The sequence below is a fragment of the Empidonax traillii genome, unplaced genomic scaffold (genome assembly GCF_003031625.1).
Source record: "Empidonax traillii isolate 1590-97213 ecotype Southwest subspecies unplaced genomic scaffold, ASM303162v1 scaffold852:size265239, whole genome shotgun sequence".
Lineage (NCBI taxonomy): Eukaryota > Metazoa > Chordata > Aves > Passeriformes > Tyrannidae > Empidonax > Empidonax traillii.
In genome coordinates, this window is record NW_020956045.1 from 168,393 (window position 1) to 187,597 (window position 19,205).

Consider the following 19,205-nt stretch of genomic DNA (forward strand, 5'->3'; position numbering starts at 1 on the left):
CTGAGTTCGGTGGGTGATATTTCAGAATTTCCAAAATAGTTTTCACATTCTGGTGTCAATAAATAGTCTGTATTGGCTTTCTATTTTCAGTTTCAATTTCAAAAAATGTGATGAACTCACACTCCAAGGTGTGATTCTGATAATAGTAATTATTCTGTCCTTTGTGAATCTTGTTAACAAAACAGGGTAGTCGTATTTTTGCAGCATTCAATTTTCAGAAACAATTATTTTAGGTATAAAATGTACCGCCAACATGTCCCTCATATTTTTTATTTATTAAGTAACATAATGAAAGCACTTTGGATCTGTTGAAGTTTCAGAGGTTTGCATCTCAAACAGCTCAAATACAACAGAAACCTTATTGCTTCCTAATAATTTCTTTTCACTTCATTGTTAGAGTCAAATGTTGTGTGTGGACTGTAATAAACAGATTCTTAACTAGAATAAATGATTCAAACTCAATTGACATCAGCAGAGGAAAGCTAACTTACACTAGTTTAGAAGATAATCCTGCCTGTTACAATATTTAATACCAATCACATAATTGTTTAGTTGTTCAAAGATTTAAAATAGCAGCAATGTGGCAGGTAAATATATAAAAATAAATACTCGGTTCTGTTATGCTGATTTTATGCAACAGTCAAAGCCTTGTTCACATTCAAGTATTTCACATTTCTTTTGTATAAACACATGCTTTAGAAACAAAAAGTCATGTTTTTCTGCTTAACAGATGGCTCAGAGTATTGGTTCAACAGCAGAATTATTTATGAAAAAATGGTCTTTCAAGAAAAGTGAACCTGAGCATTTTACCTCATCTTCAAGGTATCCCACCGGTCACGGAATGAGGTTTATACAAAGCCATGCACTCGCTTACTGGTTGCAGAGTCCTTTGAGCAGTATTTCAAGCTTGCAAATGTGAATTATCAGGGGAAGAAAGTAAGAGAGTTCATGGCTTTGAAAGGTGATGAAATGATTTGATAAGTAAGCTTTTAAATGGTGTGATTGAGTTTGAGCTTTTCTCCACTGGAAAGAGCGGCACAGTCATTTAGATCGCTCAGATTATGGAAATGTTTTGTATGACTGTGAGGTATTTTTGTGGATGAAAACTTACAAATTGAGCAGGACTGGGGGATGTGGTTGGTACCTACGCTGGAATAGTGTTAGTTTTTCACTTTGAACTCTTAACAGATTTTCTCTTCTAGGCCGTAAATTAGATAAGCAATTAAGCGCATTTTGATGTGACATCAAATGTGTGCTTTAAGTGCTTTCCTAAATTGGGAGAAATAAGTGATGCACTTCAACTCTTTTCTGAATCAAGGATTAATTTTCATCCTGTGTTAACCAAATGAGCCTGATGATCTTTGCTGACAGAAATTTACATGTCTAGGTGTTATCTCGCAATGGAGAAATAAAATCCTTACAAAAGTACTTTTCAAATATGCCAGCAAATTGTTAACGTGTATCTATGGGTCTTCTAGAAATAATGTCTTTAACCTCTTGGATGCTGACTTAAACCAGTCCCTTAGGGTTGGTGCTGTGTGAAGGAACGGAGCTCACTGGAGCAGAGGATCTTTAAAGGTGTGGATGTCGCTGTTTAGTCTTGACAGATAGGCCTCCACCCATCATCCTCCAGGGACCCATCAACCAGACACTGGCAGTGGATGGCACGGCTTTGCTCAAGTGCAAGGCCACGGGTGACCCCCTTCCTGTCATCAGCTGGTTGAAAGAAGGATTCACCTTCCTGGGCCGAGACCCTCGGACGTCCATACAGGACCAAGGGACGCTTCAGATTAAAGCGCTGCGGGTGAGTAACGGTGACAAAACAAGCGTGACAAGTTCTACACGGCTGGTTCAGACCTGCTGGTGTGTGCCTTGAGCAGCTCTGCCGCCTCCCCCTTGTCTTCAAAAGTAACTTGTCTTTTTTTGCCGTGCAATTCTCACCAACTCCAAACCCTATTTCATTCTCTGACACTGTGTAGGGAAGGGGCGGGGGGGAAAAAGAAGAACGAAACTGGTATCAGATATTTCTATGAGAATTCCCTAAAAACAGAACTGATGTTTAAAATCTTATGTATGTTTCAGTAAAACACATGAGTTGAGAATGGATAGAAATATAAAAGGACAGTCCTTCCTGTGTTTTCAGTTAGTCTAACCATGAAGCCATTGACCTCTCTGTTAAAACTTAGAGCAGTTCCTTGGCAACACGTGATCATAATTTTCCAGGGACTTGTGGTGTTAGCACGTGATCTGGAGTTCATCAGGGTTTGACCATGCACTTTCTCCATCAGTGAGTCTTGTCAGTCCTGAACTGGATGATTTATTCCAATGTTATGCTTGCTGGAAATATTCCACCAGGCTACAAATGGCAAAGGACAACTGGAACATGAAGTCAAATGCAGCAGGATTTCTATTAAAATAAATACCTATTGTAACATTTGCGTTTTGGCACATGATATTATAATATTCCAAATAGCATAATGTCCTATGTTGTTGATAAATATTGCATCACTAATCTTTTTTTTTTTTTTAGCTTTTAATTTTTCCCTGTTCAAAGATAAACGTTTAGTTGTTTGTGTGTATTTGGACAAGCGTGTATATGGAAAAATAGTAAGTTAAGTGTCCTTATTTGTCAAGAACTTAAAGACAATTTCAGGAAACGCTTAAACCGTCAGCAGAAATTTCTGCACTTGGCTTTTCCATCCAAAAAAATGTCAGTAAACGTAGCTACTGATGACAGGACATAAAGAGCAGTTTTGTTTTCTGATTCCATCTCATCAGTGATCGTAGATGAATTGTGAACTTTCCTGGACCAAAATGGAATTTATTAAAAAATTTATGCTAGCTTTCCTTGAGTAAACAATTTATCCTTCCTCCCTGGGCTGAAGGCAGGTTTAGGCCATGAAGGTTAATGCATTTTTCCTGTAGAGCTGGATTAAAGAGTGCGCTTGAATAGTCAAGATTCCCCAGTAGTGTTAGAAAGCAGCAATTAAAGGTGGAAGCTTAGTGATTTCAAACAAACTTCCAGGCACTGATGATGGGCTTCTGTGGAGTGTCCATGAGGCAGAAGCTCCTGGGATACCTGCCTGCATGCAGCTATGCAAACAATGAAATTGGTTCTGAATCGTGCCAGCGCATTAATCTCGCTGTCAGAGGCCCAAAGTCTGTAAACTGAAGGGCAAAAAAATTGCTTGCAAGGGGAGAAGAAAACAGTATTAGTAGTGAGTGTGGTTTTGAAAGGCATGAGGCTTTTATTGATCCTTAAGTGGCTCATTCACTAGTAACCAATTTTCCATAGAGGTTCAGGAAGGCATTTTTTATAAACCCCTCTTTAGCAGTGCACTCAGATTCAAGAACAAAAACTACACAGGACCTTAAACCCCAGATTTCTCCTGTCCCTTGCAACTTTTATGAGATTTAAATCTGGAATGTTTAACTTTTCTCTCAGGTCTACCTGAGCAAGGACTTGCACCACTTCCTAAGCAAAAAGTGGCCATGAAAATGTCCAAGTACACTTACATACCCAAGTTCAAAATAAATTAGTATTTGTTACCCACATGTCCTCAGCCTTCTGCATGAAGGTAGATTTAGATTAGATACCAGGAAGGTATTCTTTATTGTGAGAGTGGAGCAGGTTTCCTAGAGAAGTTATGGATTCCCCATCCCTGAAAGTGTTCAAGGCCAGGTTGGGTGGGACTTTGATCAGCTTTGGTTTGGTAGATGCTGTCCCTGCCTGTGGCAGAGGGGTTGGAAAGATGATTTTTAAGGTCACTTTTTAGCTGGCCTTTTTTTGCTATGTAGCTCTTTCTGTTACATCACAATCAAATTATTCATGAGCCTGCAGCAGTCCCAAGGGCCACAGTCATAAGGATGAACACAGAGATTTTTCTGATGAGCCAATCTTTCCAGTTGCTCTGAGGAAGACAACTGAAAACTCACAGAAGTCACTCGCTCAGTACCTATTCAGACAGCTCAGCACTTAGAGAAATCTCCCTTCTGCTCCACAGAAATGTACCACACCAGGTTTAGGCACCTCCATTAACTAAGGAGCAAAAGTGTTTATATTTTACTGAATAGCAAACATTTTTCCGTTCAGCTCCCCCATTGTTTTTTCCAAAGCACAAAAAAAAAAGAAGTATAAATAATTGAATTATCAACACGCTATGTCTGTATCTAATCCATCCACAGTCTGGAAGTCAGATAATTTGCCATAACTTGCAAGAAGCAGTGTATCTCCAGCTTGCTTTATGTGTTGAGTTTGCCTTCTGCAATTTACTCTGTCGTGTTCACCACATACTTCATTGAGTGTGCCATACACCATCTGTCACAGCAGCACACAAATGAAGTTGAGAACCATAGCCTTGAGAAATATTCCCTGTTACCTTGTAATGAAGAATTATATATTTAATAAAAGCTCAGAGGAAGCAAAATAAAACACTGCTTCAGAATGCTGTTAAGGCTCTCTCCTCTGGAAAAATCTCTCCTTTCAAGGGTGTTTCTCATTTCATTAGCAGCACCTCTATATTTTGAGTATCTGAGCCACTGTCAGAGGGGTTTCACTCTTGCTTGTATTTCATGGAGAAAAAAATCTCCTGAAATGTGAGTTAGGCTCCTTCAGACTTCCTTTCTCCTTTAAGAATTCCTCCTCTTAAGTTGTTTCCTCCACTAGGAATGGTACACTGCAGTCCCAGTGTATCTGAAGAAACTACCAACAAAATTCAAACATGACCAAGGTTAAAAATCAATTAAATTACATATCAACAAGTAGCCTAAAGAATATCTTGCTTGTTTGCCTTGACATTCTTCTTGAAGAGTGAAGTATGAGCACATGCACTACAGTGCTGATCTGCATTTAACAGAAAACCCATTACAATACCTTAAAGTCCAATAAAGCATTTTGGATGTAATTCTATTTCCATCAAGTCATCTGATGGTGAATATAATTCTTCTTCTTTATCACGAGAGTCAACACTCTCCCTCTTCTGCTTCTACCTCCAGATTACCATGCTTTATTCATAGTGGTAGGAGAGCTTCTCTGTATATTTTGTGCTTTGTAAAGTTACTGTTTCCCAACCATCTCTGTGGTCTTTGCTTGTTCCTGACTCAGAAATCTTTATTTTAAATTTAAATAGGGAATAGGAAAACATTTGGCAAATTTTCTAGTAGAACAATTTATACAGTGATGAGATTAATATTGACAATCAAATTCAAACCTTTTTCCCCAAATAAATTTAAAGTATTTGAGCTGACAGGGAATCACAATAGTTTTATACAGATGCATTTTTTTTGCTACTGAAAGGCCTTGCAAGCCTGAAATAAAATCCCATTTAAAACAGAAGAAAGGTAAGCATGGTATAGGATCTAATTTAATCTCGCTATTTGAAAATTGCTTGGTGGACTGTCTGTGTAGAGAGAACCACTCTTGAACATCAAAAGGATTTGTGTGGTGGCCTGTATAGAAATGACTTCATCTGTCATAAAAGTCTAAGATGATGTAACATCCTTTCTTGGCACTGGAGCCTGTAATTCTGGGTCATCACGGGATAATGAATGGTGAGATTTTGCCCTCTAAGAGGTTAATTGTTGTTATATTGTTACCTGATTTCACCTGCGTTTGTTGTAACCAATACAAACACTGGCACTGTCAAAAACATCCATTGTATAGCATTTACAGTACTAGTACCATTAACAATATGAAAATTAGAATCAGTGAAGTATTAGAAGCCAGTAATCTTATTATAGTTCTCTAAAAGTAAGCCACCATTAAATGATTGTTGGAAAATATCTGGTGCCCTCTAGTCTGATGTAAAATGTAGGCTAAGTCCTTCTTACCGAGAAACATTTAGAAAAAGAAAATTAGAGTAAACTCAGCTGGTTCCAAAAGGTTGTTAAAACTGCCCTTATGCCCCTTTTATCTCCAGCTGTCCGATACTGGGACTTACACTTGCGTGGCTACAAGTTCCAGTGGGGAGACGTCTTGGAGTGCTGTGCTGGAAGTGACAGGTAAGTGATGTCCAGGGCTGTTTCAGCTGGCACACAGTGAAAGTGTGGACCATAGCACAGGAGTCTGAGCCAAATAATCCGTTTTAGAACTTCTGGGATCAACATGGTATTGTTTTGGAGGAGAAGGTTCCGTTCTTTCACATGCCTTGCATATCATTCCTGTTATCTTCAAATGCCCATTGACATTGAAACAGTTTTTATGTTTGTCTCCAGTGACAGAGGGAAACTATAACTCTTCTAAACAGGAGTATTAATAAACTGTGCATTTATCCAGTAATTGACTTGACCAGCAAAACTATTATGCCTACACAGAGGCATTTCAAAGACCAAAGTGCTCTCTGTCAGTACTGGAGTTGATTTGGATACAGGAACTTTCTCAGCTTTCTAGAAACTAAGTTGTTGGTATTTTATGTAAATTTCAGTAAAGCTGGTGGGGTTTGTTTTGTTTTTTCTTTTTTATTTGTTTGTTTGGTTTTGTTATTATTTAATTTTCTTTTAAAAATATTTTTATATGACCTTTTGATTTTTGCTTTTTTTTTTTCAGTATGTACTTAAAGAACGATAGCTCTTCATCCAAAACCATGCAATTTTTGACTCAGTTCTTTGCAGATTAAGAATATTCATAATGATTTTTACAGATGTTTGCCATGTTTTTCCTTTTAATCTTCTACTTTGATCAAATTATATAACCAAGGATAAAGAATATTTGTTTTGTATTTGCCCTTCACAGAATCTGGTGGAGCAGCAGTCAGTAAAAATTATGATATAAATGACCTCCCTGGGCCACCATCCAAACCTCAGGTCACTGATGTCACTAAGAACAGTGTCACCCTGTCCTGGCAGCCAGGGACCCCTGGAAGCCTCCCAGCCACTGCATATATCATTGAGGCTTTTAGGTATGTGAATTATTCTACTTTTAAGCTCCTTTCTTTCTAATTTTGCTTAAACCCTGCTAACAGCTGTTCTGGTATTGTGGTGTTCTTTTGGACTCCACTCATATCATTAGAGGTTCATTAAATGACAACTCCTATAGCAGCCATTGATTCGTATTTTTAAATTGATTTTTTTTTAATTGATCACTATTTTAAAAAGTGATTAATTGGAGAAGCATCTGACAATTTCTATGGGAATATAACAACAATGCACTCATTATTTGTTACTTAACTTTGATGGTCAGTGAGAGTCTTCTGTGGGAATGCTGCAGGTTATTGAATTAGTACAAATTATATGAAAATAAGTGGGTAGTTCTGAAACTTCTCTGCTTACTTTAATTCCTGCTCTTGTTAAAGCAGTACCTATTAAAGAGTCAAATCACTTTAAATTTCTGTTTCTTACTGTTTAAGATAGATGAAAACTTTTAAGTGAAAAGGCTGGTGTTGATAATTTAGGATTTCATCCTGCAGCCTGAGGCTGAAGAGGCTCCAGCTGCTCCCTCCCACACAGCAGCAATTACTGTGTGGTACAGAAGAATTCCTGGGCTCCGATTCAGCAAGTTTGGTTAAGCATGGGCCATACCTCTGCAATGGATCTGCAGGGCACATTTCTGCTTAAAAATCCACAACGTTCTTAAATGTTTTCCCTAATCGAGATATTCAACAAACGACAAATATTTCAGTTCGTCTTTTAATTAAAAGTCACGCAAGTCAAAATCACATGCATGCAAATTTTAGCTAAAATGCTTCATTCTGCTCTGTTAATATGTAAAGAACATTATTGTGCCTGCAGTTAGTTGGTTTTGTTCTAGAACTTACTCTTTATGCGCTGCATGAATGAAGAAATTGAAACAACATAGAACTCATAGCTTTCCATTTTCTTTTTCCTCTTAATATATTTAAAGATTTTTTTCAATACTTTATACAACAAAGCACAATAACATAAATTTTTCACTTTAAAGTCTTGTGATGTTTCCCCCTAGATAAGCTTTAATGGCATCCCATCAATAATTTTAACAAAAGCCAGACATTTTCACTAAAAGCTGTTTTTACAATCACATTTGAAATCTTTTCATATGGTGGATTTTAATCTAATTATAATAATGTTGAATTGAAAATGTAGTGACAAAAAAAAATCATATACTTTCCTTCCTTAAAAGCAAGGGTTTTGATTTTTTTTTTAAACTTTTATGATTTTAATTCAAGGAGACTACTTTTCTTCCAATGACAATTTATTGACATCGTTTACTTAGCAGTATAAAAAATAATTCTTTTAACAGAATTTTCCTTTTAAAGGCTTATGTTCAAAAGTAGCCTGTTTATCATTCAAATTTACTTTACAGCTCTCCACACTTTCCTTTTGCAGGCATTTATTTTAAAGAAACAGCAAAAAGTTTTACTTCTGTTGCAATGAAAAATGCTTTTGAGAGCTGTGTTATTTTTTTTATCCCATCTCAACGAGTTAGCTGAAACAAGTGTTTTTAATTTTACCCCGCTTTTACTAATCTTTCCTGTGCTTAGACTTTATCTTGGGTTACAAAATAGGTGTTTCGCTCCTTTATTTTTCTCTTGCGTTAGTGTATGATCTTCAACCCTCTTCTCATTGCAGTCAGTCTGTGAGCAACAGTTGGCAGACAGTGGCAAACCACGTGAAGAGCACCCTGTACACTGTGAGGGGCCTGCGCCCCAACACCATCTACCTGTTCATGGTGAGAGCCATCAACTCACAGGGCCTGAGTGATCCCAGCCCTATGTCAGATCCTGTCAGAACACAAGGTAAGGGTGGTATTAAGGCCTCTGTGCTTGAGCTAAAATAAAAAGAAAGATCTGAGAGTTGGCCAGTGGGTCAGTCTGGGCTTTAGCACCCTGACTGAAGGAACAGTGTATTGAGATTAACCAATGAAGGTAAAAATAGTCCAATGTTTGCTGTACCAGTCTGGAGTTTAGGAGAGAGAGTTTCCTTTTTTAATCCTTCCTGCAGCATAGACCTTTTGATTTGCAATTCACTTACACTCGTTGTGCTCCTGGTTTTTATTAAAAGTAATTTGAGTTACCCAAGCTTTTCTGAGAACTTCTCTGAATTCCATGCTCTCCTCAGTATCTCTTCTCTCCATGTCCTTACTTCCTCTCCATCATTATAATAGGGATATACTGTAGTAACAGGTGCTTATGACAGGCAGACATTGTATTTAGTGCTAGTTTTAATCAAAAGAATGGCACAAAATATCTGTAGTGTGTTGATTGATCCAATCCAACGTTTAGGCGGACAATTCATGTAAATTAAGGCATCTGCATGCTAAGAATGTATAAAAGTTATTCTGAGAAAAGTGCATTCTATTTATATATCTACATTTCTGAACTCTTTATATTAATCCACTGCATAAACCAAAAGGGAAGGCTGAAGTGAAATCCCTCATTTATGGAGTGGTGATAGGACTGATAGCTGTGATCCTCCATTGCTATTGAATCACCTATTGAATTCTGTTCGCATTGCATCAAGTTCTAACTGCACGTAACTTCCACAGACAAATTTCCCTGCACGGCATGGATGTGGTTTTTTTTGGCTTTGACAAGACATTGCTGGACTAATTAATTCAAGAGTGTAGTTCTGTCTTATGCAGGCTGTAATACAGGAATTAATAACTCTTAGGAGTCGTAATTTTTTGAGTCCAAAGCAATAGCTCGTCTCATAGTTAATTTAAAATGAGATCCTCTCTTTGTGTTTGTGTGTGGAGAGAGCATCCAGCTTGTGTAAGTGGTTTCTGTACTTCACTGGTCCTAGGTGGAAAGAGATAAACAAAAGTAGGGTAGTATTTCTTAATCACATAACCATCAGATCCAGCCTCTCTCATCCCAGCCTAGTCCTGAATAAATCTGTCCTTAATCGTTAGACACTCAAAATAGTAATTCTGGCTGGAAAAGAAGAAACAGAGCTGCTTTCTGAAAAGCTAGAGGAGTGAGTTGTGCAGGGATTTTGTGGCTTGACTATCCACAGAGCATCACAAGTTCTCTTCTTTATTAGTCTCCCATTATTATAGGGTGACTCATGCTTTTCATTGCAACAGCCTTTTAGTCTGCATAACTTATCACCTAGCTGAAAAAAAACAACTTTGTTTGGCATTTGAGTGTCAAGTATAGACTTTTTACCTGACATACTGACAAGCAATTTGATTTCAGTAAAAACATGTCTTTTAATTAGCTACAGCATGTGTTGCAGCTTCCATTTCCAGAAGCTGTTCAGCAGTCAAGCACACTGAGACATGTACAGGATTTATAGCTGCTTTGCAAGCCTGCAGTTTAATAGAATTAAATCATAAAATCAATTGAAAATTAACATAATGTTTTGATGTGATTTCTAATTATGCCTGAATTCAATTCAGGCTCACAGAAGAAGCTGACACACAGCAGAAAGCCTATTCACAGTGGCCATGGAGAAACAACAAAGCAGCTATAGCAGTGCTATATAATAATTTGCAACAGGTGTCTCTGGTAGCTTTAATAGCTGAGCATTTAATGTCCTGGTTTTTGAAGTATAGCAAATACAAGTAATAAGATTTTATGTATATTTTCACCAAGGGACTACAAGTAGATGATCAGGTACTTTCAATAGGTTTACCTTATATGACTTACAATAAAAAAGGACAGAGAAATCATAATTACTCTTAAGAAAGGAGTTGATTTCTTGTTGGATTATTAATAGATCAAACCACATATTAAAAAAAGAAACTATATATAATCCTATCCCTGAAATTTAAATTATTACAAACCAATAGTAAATCCCCTGGAAGCTGATAAAAGAGAGGTTATAAAAACCATCTAACCAATTAGGTTTTAGAACCCTCTCAATGGTGACCAGAATAGAGCTTCTTGAACCAGTTTTGCTTGAGTCATGATTTTATTATTCCAATACTTGATGATACTCATTTTTCACTGTTATGACTTCGTGTTATTCCCTCCTGGAAATATGTCCCAATAAAATGAGGAAATGCCATTCATACAAACATACTATGTAGAAATGTCCTTTCCTCTGAGGGAATACATGTACTTTGCTGGTTGTATACCACAGAGTAATTTAACTTGAAAAGTAGCCGTGTAGGTATTTTGGAGCAGGGCTCATAGCTTTTTGTGGATAGCAGCATAAATTATCACCCCACAGACCAGTCGGAGTTGCTGTCAGTTGCAGATTCATTTTATATCTCTCCATTTCTTGGTTTCTTTGAATAGACATAATTTGCTAGACAAGCTCCTTGACTGACATCCATATTTGTATTATATTCCTTTGGAGATCCTTGGAGCCATTGTGAATTGAATATCAATAGAAGCCTGTGGCAATATTGTTTACTGGTGACTCAGAACCTGTAACAATCCAGAATTAAGAGCCCGAAATATTGATCATCAAGAACTCCTTTCTGTCAAAATCTGGAGTCATGTGATTCAAATTCAGTTGTTATATTTAAATGTTTTATCTTTAAGACCTCTATTCCTTCTTTTTAATAGTATTTGGAAGATCAAAAGAAGTCACATAATGCCTGCCCCCATATCTAAGTCCATCAGAGTGGGAAAAAGTTTTATGTATATATTCTCTTCACAAGGACATGATGTTAATCCAGAAAGTGAATCCCAAGGGAAAACCCAGCAGAATTCACAGATGCCTAGACAGGCATGACCATAATTTATCAGGCCCTTTTGAATATAATCTGTGCTTGTGTTCCAGATCCCCTCTTCTGGAAAAACTACAAGCAAATTCCAGCTGAAATAATCAGTGTATGTGTTTCTAGTAAGCGTTGTGCAATCCACATAGACAGCTGACAGAGTAAGGGCTTCTGTAACTATTGACAAAGAGTGGTGGTGTAAGATCCTTGAAGGAACCATTGGAGGGATCCAGATTTCACTGGCTCTAAAGAGAGTACCTGAATTTCTGTCTAAGCTGGAGGGAAAGGACGTGCTACAGTTGGGTGATAACTGTATCCCAGCATTCTCCTTTTGGTGAAGTGTGGAAAAGGCACATTGCCCACCTCCTTCACCGTTTTCTGACATACATTCTGCTTGCAGTTTAGCAAAGGTGATAAAAACCTTCATTCAATTTAACACAACAACCCAAATATGATCTCTAAGGACTTGGACCACAAGAGGTGCTGGAGCTGGAATCACATTTTTGTATATCGAGTTACCAAATACCTTCAGATTTTAACTAGAAGAAACAATTTCCCCACACACTTTGAAGGGCACGTAATCTTGAAAAGAAAGGTTTTGTGGTAAAGTGGGGTTTTTGACCTTTTATTAGATCAAAATCAGTTCGGCTTCCTAAATTAATTCTTTTGCTTTTTTCATATTTGCACTAGATTTCATTATCTATGCCTGTAAAGGGAAAATTTGCTTTGCAGAGGAAAATGTTATTTTTGGTGTTTGGTTTCTTGTGTGCATGGCATGTGGGGAGGGGAAGCTTAGTGACAGTTTAGAAACATATAATGACTTAATGTCATGGATGGTCTAAGAAATTTTAAAAAGCAAAACCCAAACAACGAAACCTGTTCATTTTCTTAAATTATACTAACCAGTTTGGTCCCAGGCATCTAGGCAGCATTATTATTATCTGAGTATTTTGGAACTGGTGAACATTGCATCTCTTGCATTGCTTATTGGAGCAGAGAAAACTTTGCCATCTAGTCTGAATACTCATTTGAAGATATTTATATTTCATTATTTCCTAAGTGGCTAAGGGTGAATGGCTTGGTGAATTACTTTATATTCTTTGGAGTTCGTATTTAAACCTTAGTGTTGTATTGTTTTAAAAACAGTACCATGAAGGATGTTTAAATCAGGTCATTAATCTATTCTGTAATTTTTGTTGATGCCATAAATAGCTCTTCTCATTAAAATAACGTTTTCATGTGTGTGCCTGGCAGATATCAGCCCACCAGCACAAGGTGTGGATCACAGGCAAGTCCAGAAAGAACTGGGAGACGTCATTGTACGGCTGCACAATCCTGTTGTGCTGACCCCCACGACAGTTCAAGTCACCTGGACGGTGAGGCCTCTGCTATTTCCCTAACAGTGCTTTCAGTTTGCCTCTTTTGCCTATTATTACTTCAGTCTTTTACAACCCAGAAAAACTCCATTCTTCACCCTAGCGTGAGTGCTCTGACAAAATAACATTCTACAGGTGTGTGTATATATATATATATATATATATATATATTCACACACATACATATATATAAGTTAATGAAATAGTCTTTTTAATTTTCTCTTTCAGGACAGGCAGGTTCAATGTCTTCAGTCTGTGAGCTGGCTGTCTGGCTAGAAAAATATGATAAAAATGAATGTGCTTAACACCATAATCTAGAGGATAGATGATCTGTGGATTCATTACTGTGCATCTCAAAAAATAATCAAAGTTAAATATCAACACAAAATTGCCGTATGAAAAAGCACTTTGCACTTCAAGGCATAGAGACCTCTGACAATACCCTATTATTTAGTGACCCAAAAATGAAAAAAATAACTTTATTATAGGGCATTTTTAGTGAAGTCTGAAGCACATGGTGCTAATGCCTGGTCCACTGTTTAGCATCTGGTTTTCTAGCATAAGCCTTACCCACAATCTGAACATCCTTTCATTATAGAAGACCAGAGTCTTTTTGGCAGTACTTAACAACATTTCTATTTGAGGGGTCAAACTACTGGGTAGAATTTCTGATATAGTGCTTTGGCTTTCAAAATGCTGTGCCTCCCTTCCTGAGGCTTGAAGGAAAGGGTTTGTAACAGAAGGAGGAGAGAGTTCCCAGGCCATTGCACACCAGAAAGAGGACATTGCTCCTGGGGCATCTGCCCCAGAGGATGAAGATCCACAAGGGGAAGAATAAGAGAAATATTACTGCCCTGCACATCACTGAAACTGTTGTTTTATGTAGGGTGAATTCTGCTAAAGGGATATTTACAATACTCAGGGGTTTTCTTCCACATGTCATGTTGCTAAGAGGTTAATGTGCACAGAGGATTACACAACAGGAGATAAGAAGTGTGGTGATAGATGGTGTATTATAAGGATTACTGTTGTTTTTGCACAACTCAGCCATATTTATGGGGGCTTCTGCACCATCCTTGTTCTGACAGATTTCCGTGGTCAGGGTACAGATTAGAATAAAGAGAGAAACCCACAAATGTGTCTCTCTCAGAAGATTATTTAGAGTACGTGTCACTGCATTTTTCCTTTGATGATGTCAGTATGCAGCTTGCCTTTCTAAAAACATTCTGTTTCATCTACATACCTCCAGGACAGGCTGACTAACCTTTGCAGCAAACCCTTTTGCCCAAGCAGATGGATCAGTAGTTTAGAAACTCTGGATGTTAGCAGTCAGTAATTGAAAACTTGGATCACATCCATGTGGTGCTCCTTCAAGCCCTTTCTTGGATGTGGCAGCTATCAGAAATACAGTTTCATAGGCTGGCCCTTGCTTTAGCATATGCTACAGAAGGAACCTTCAGTATAAACAGAATTCAGTTTTATACCATGTAAACAATGCCATTATATTATAATGAAATAGATATAGATATAGATATTTATGTGTACGTGTATATGGGGATATATATATATATTTCCCCTGAAAAGAGTCTCTTAGCGTCCCTACTGAACAAGTAATGAGTGAAGAAAACATGGTAAGGTAAAGGTAAATTGTTGGGAATGCTCTGGATATCAGCTTATTGGGAAGGTCCTCAAAGCAGTGACCCAATGCCACCTGACAAGCTCACAGGCCTCTGCAGAGGCATTTTGGAATTGCCCATGGGAAGACACACACAAAGAAAGATCTCTGAAGCAGCTAATTAGAAACTACCCAGCAACCAGAACAAAACCAATTAATTAACCATAGTCTCTAGGAAAAAAAAAACCAACACTCTGTCCAGAGAATAAAGACCACACTATTAATATAAAATGGTTAGATAGTGTAGCTATCATACAAAGGAACAGAAGTGCCATGAGAGTCATAAGACTCTTTGTGTTGACTTTCTGCAATTCAGAGAATGAATGCCAAGGAATGTCCTGGGTTAGTGAATTTCTGGCATCCTGACTCACAGCAAATTAACACCACTTTCTTCCTCCTTTGTGAGATTGTTTTGGGTTTGCTTTCTCTTTATTTTTTTTCCAAATTTGAGTTTAAAATTTCCAAAATCATTTCCTACTAATGTGTTGCAATTTTAAAATATGCACAGGCATATACACACATATTTTATCTGTTTTAAAGGAAGGTCAGACTTACAAAGTGAGTGTCAAAGAAAAAAAAAAAGGAGACGAATGTCAGAAGTTAGGTTTTCAGTGTCACTTAAATGTATTCCTCTTGTGCATAGGTATTAAAATATAGCTGTAATTATCTGGTCACATAGAGGATCTCTTCTTCGTGGAGCTATTCAATATTTCTTTTTATCTTCTTTATTCACTGTGTGGTGCCAGGTCTTATTAAATTCATTCTATTGAAACGTTTCATTGAATAAAAAATTATTAGTTTGTCTCACATGCTTGCTTATCTGTCATGCTCTCAACCGTAACATTTGGGTGCTTCACAAATAATACTGAGTTTAACATCACAATGGTAAAAATGTGTCATTATCCTAACTTTACACAGGGAGAGGTGAGGTGCAGAGGTAGTTGTTGATGAGGCTTGTGGAGTCAGACATGCCCACTGTTATCAAATGGTTAATTGCAAGCCCTGGATGTGAATTATTTTTACTTTTATCAAAACATTTTGCATTGCAAGAGCATATGGTGTACTCCAAGCTTTTTTTTTTTAGCTGCCCTCAGCTATGGTTCAGCACTTGTAGCCTCAGTGGGCATTAAACCGAAAGTTTCTTGAGTGACCAGATATGAAATGTTTCCCACATTAGAAAGAAGCCCTGTGGCACAAGCAGGAATAAAAATACATTCTTCAATATGACAAAAGAATTGTTGCTTTGAAATACTGACTGCCTTCTAGGAGGCTACCAGGCAGAGGGATAATTTATTTTCATCTGTCTTTTAATTTGATGTAGATCTTAAATGAATGTACTTCACTGGAAGCTTCAGGAGTCGAGTCCATTAGACTGTCTTCCAGTGTCTCATCCCTTTTTGCCTTGTTCCTGTAGGACAGATGAATGCTAGTGCAGTTTGAATTTCCAGAGAGTATTGTGAGCCCATGCTAGTGAGTTCAGCACAGCATGCAGGCTTTTTCTGCCCAGGTGGAGAATTGCTGTGGGTATTGCTGTGGGAGCAGAGTATTTCTTAGAGTATTTTGGGGTAGAAATTTTCCGTATTAGAGAGCATGATCCAAAATGTCTTTAGGGTGCAAATTAGCATGTTTGCCTGGGAGGAGCTTATATTTGTAGCATAATCTGCATTATTAGTTGGTTTTTAACAACCTAATAGCCATTGAACCTGTCTTGTGTTCTGCTGGGGCACGTGCAGATTTGAACATCCGGGGAAAATGAGTTTCTATTCTGCATAAATGGGTTTTTAGGTACCTCCTTCACTGTGTACTCATCATAAAAGGGGGTGAGAAAGAGCACACAGGACCAATTATACTTGTAGGTCGCTTTAAGGATTAGGTTAGTGATGAGCAGCAACTACCCATAAGTTCTTTCTTCTGCCTTTTAAGGAGCATTTGCATTTTCTGCTTCCTTTCCTTTGAGGGAGAAAGTGTGTCTTTAGATCAGCAGCTCTTGCAGATCTTTTGAGTTGGTATCACTGCTGCTTGTACAAATTCAAGAGTAGTTAAGTGTCACAGGAAGAGCAGAAATATTATCTGATCCAAATATATCAATGCAGAGAGTTCCTGCAATCACTGAAGGAATGCTGAGCACTTTGTACAAGTGACAACCACTTACCAAAAAGAAAAAAAAAAGAGAGAGAGAAATGAGAATACCTAGAAAGTATTTCACTCTTTCATCAAGTTACAGTGCATGTTTCTGCAACTCTGCCTACGTGTGATCATGTACCAAACTTACAGAGTTGTTTAATGCTTAGCATAGTTGAAATAATTTCTTAATTGCTAAGCATATAAGGATGTTTTTAGTGGCCTGCTGTGACACATAACTGACAGCAAACTGTTAAGTCACAGGCTTTGTATGTGCAAGTATATAGACATATACAGATGTGTATGCATATATACATGTACAAATGTATATGTGTGTATATATATGTGAAATATACCTGTCCTGTACCTCACAAATGTCTATGGTCAGTCCGTGTAATTATCCAAGAGTAATTTTTTACTATTTTGAAATCTCCAAACCAACAAAAAAAAAAAAAAAAAAAATCCACCTTTCTCAATAAGTGAATTAAGTGTAATTTGCCAAGATTTTGACCTTAAAGAAGGCCCTGTTCATTCAGGCTGACTGGGCATGAGATAGAGCTCTGTATCCTCTCATTGATTCTGAATGCAACTGGATGTTTATGGAAAACATTAAAAATGCATAGTATTTTCTCTTGGCAGTACCCTCCCTAAACATAAACAATGGAATGAACTCACTGTCAATAATGTGAAATTCGGGCAGATCACTCAGCCCAGCTGTAATCAAACTTCTGACTGAAAGCTCTGTGAAAATTGTGTGAGCCCCAAATCAAGCTAGTTTGTAGCACCCATAAACATGTCAGCCTTTTCATAGTCCTTGTATTTTTTAGTCTTTCAGGTTAGGAACTTAGAAGTCTGGGAGGAAAAGATGTGTATGTACTACTTATGTATTCCCATACACACCCATATATATTCCCATATGTACACAAATAGATACAAAAACGTAATGCAATCAAAATTGTTACACTATAGGCATACTTTAGGGGTCCAGTTCTTCTCACTGAGTTGGTGGAAGCATTTGTGTTTGTGCTTTATAAAACACTTTCCCTTCTGTTTTGTAGCAACACAGTGTTCAGCCTCGTCCACTCTGAATTTTCAGTTGTTCTCCACTAGGCAGCAGTCAGTAGAGCTGGAACATACAGCAAAGAAAAGCTGGAAAGTTCTAAGAAAGTTATGCCACTTTTCTCTGTGGCTTCTAACTCAGAAGTTAGGCAAGTGTGATTATTAAACATCATAGCATTATATTGTAATTTAGGTTAAGAATCTGTATTGCAAAGTTCACAAAAGTGTTATTTTTGCTGAGTTTTGGGGTAAACGCAAGGTTCATAGAAGTCTTTGTGTCCGTAAAACATTTAGTTAATCAAAGTCAAACATGGATAAAAACAATTTACTCTGATTTACAGACTCCCTTCATCTGGAAACAGCTGCTTAATGTTCTTCTTAAAAACACAGCTTGATTCTTTCGGTATTAACAAGCTATTATTGTGAGTTATATCCCTCTTTCAGTGCATAAATTCACTTAAAGTGAACGTAGAGAAGTTTATAAAATGCAAGCTTAATGTTGTTGTAACATATGTTGCAAGGTTTTTAACAGTGACAGTTTTGATGAAAGACATTTCTGCCTTGCTTTCATAAATAAAGCTTTCCTCTTGCTTGCCCTGCTTTTTAATGTCTAAGAGTCTGTGTCCCCTCTGAAAGCCTCAATAAACTGTAACAAGATTATAGGAGAAGCGTAATAGGCTGTGGTTTGTGTTTTCAGCCTTAAATTCGTTTATTCATAAGAGAAGGCAAACAAATGTATCTCTAATTTTGGAATATCTTTGAGCTAACAAATTGACAGGAACATAACAGATATCCTACTTGTTGAATCTTGGTTATAACCCAGAGATTTACCGAACACCTAACTGTATGGTCTTGTTTGTGCTGCACTTTTCTTTGCTCTTTATTTGATGGCTATAGAAGCAGCTGGATTTGGTTTAGGTTTATACATCAGATTGTTTTGACTGGTTTTTACAGGCAAAATTAATCCAAGCATCATAATAGCTAAAATCACTGGGGTTTGCCTTCTTTGTTTTTCCTGCAAGATAAAACACATACAAAGTTTTTCTTCAAATAAAAATCCTATTTATATTTATGATAGGTTAAAATTATTAAACTTCTAGGCATGGTCCAATCTTGAATTCTGCTTGCCTAGCAACAAATAAAATATAAACCAAAACCAACATTCCGTCTCCATCTGATGGCCTGAAAGCATCACAGCCTCAGGATGCAAAGAGACTGCTCAGACTGTGAAGGCAAGAAACAGCACATGTCTTTGGAAGTTGTTTTCCCTGCATCTGTCTTATGTTTATTTTATTTTCCTGTGCATCCCATGAGCTGTGAGCCAAGTAATGGACTAACTGTAAGCATGCAGGGTATCTTCAAAGACTTGTCCTTTTCTGAAAAGAATTTG

General features: G+C 37.4%; 1 protein-coding gene across 1 annotated transcript in view; it reads left to right on the forward strand.

Moving 5' to 3' along the window:
- ROBO2 (roundabout guidance receptor 2) overlaps window positions 1-19,205 on the forward strand; it is a 148,432-nt gene that overhangs the window by 54,253 nt on the left and 74,974 nt on the right. Inside the window, exons 9-13 of the mRNA XM_027902214.1 lie at window positions 1,599-1,804; window positions 5,919-6,000; window positions 6,731-6,896; window positions 8,542-8,708; window positions 12,839-12,960. Of these exons, the coding sequence (XP_027758015.1) occupies window positions 1,599-1,804; window positions 5,919-6,000; window positions 6,731-6,896; window positions 8,542-8,708; window positions 12,839-12,960 (743 nt within the window). The remainder of the gene's footprint in view (window positions 1-1,598; window positions 1,805-5,918; window positions 6,001-6,730; window positions 6,897-8,541; window positions 8,709-12,838; window positions 12,961-19,205) is intronic.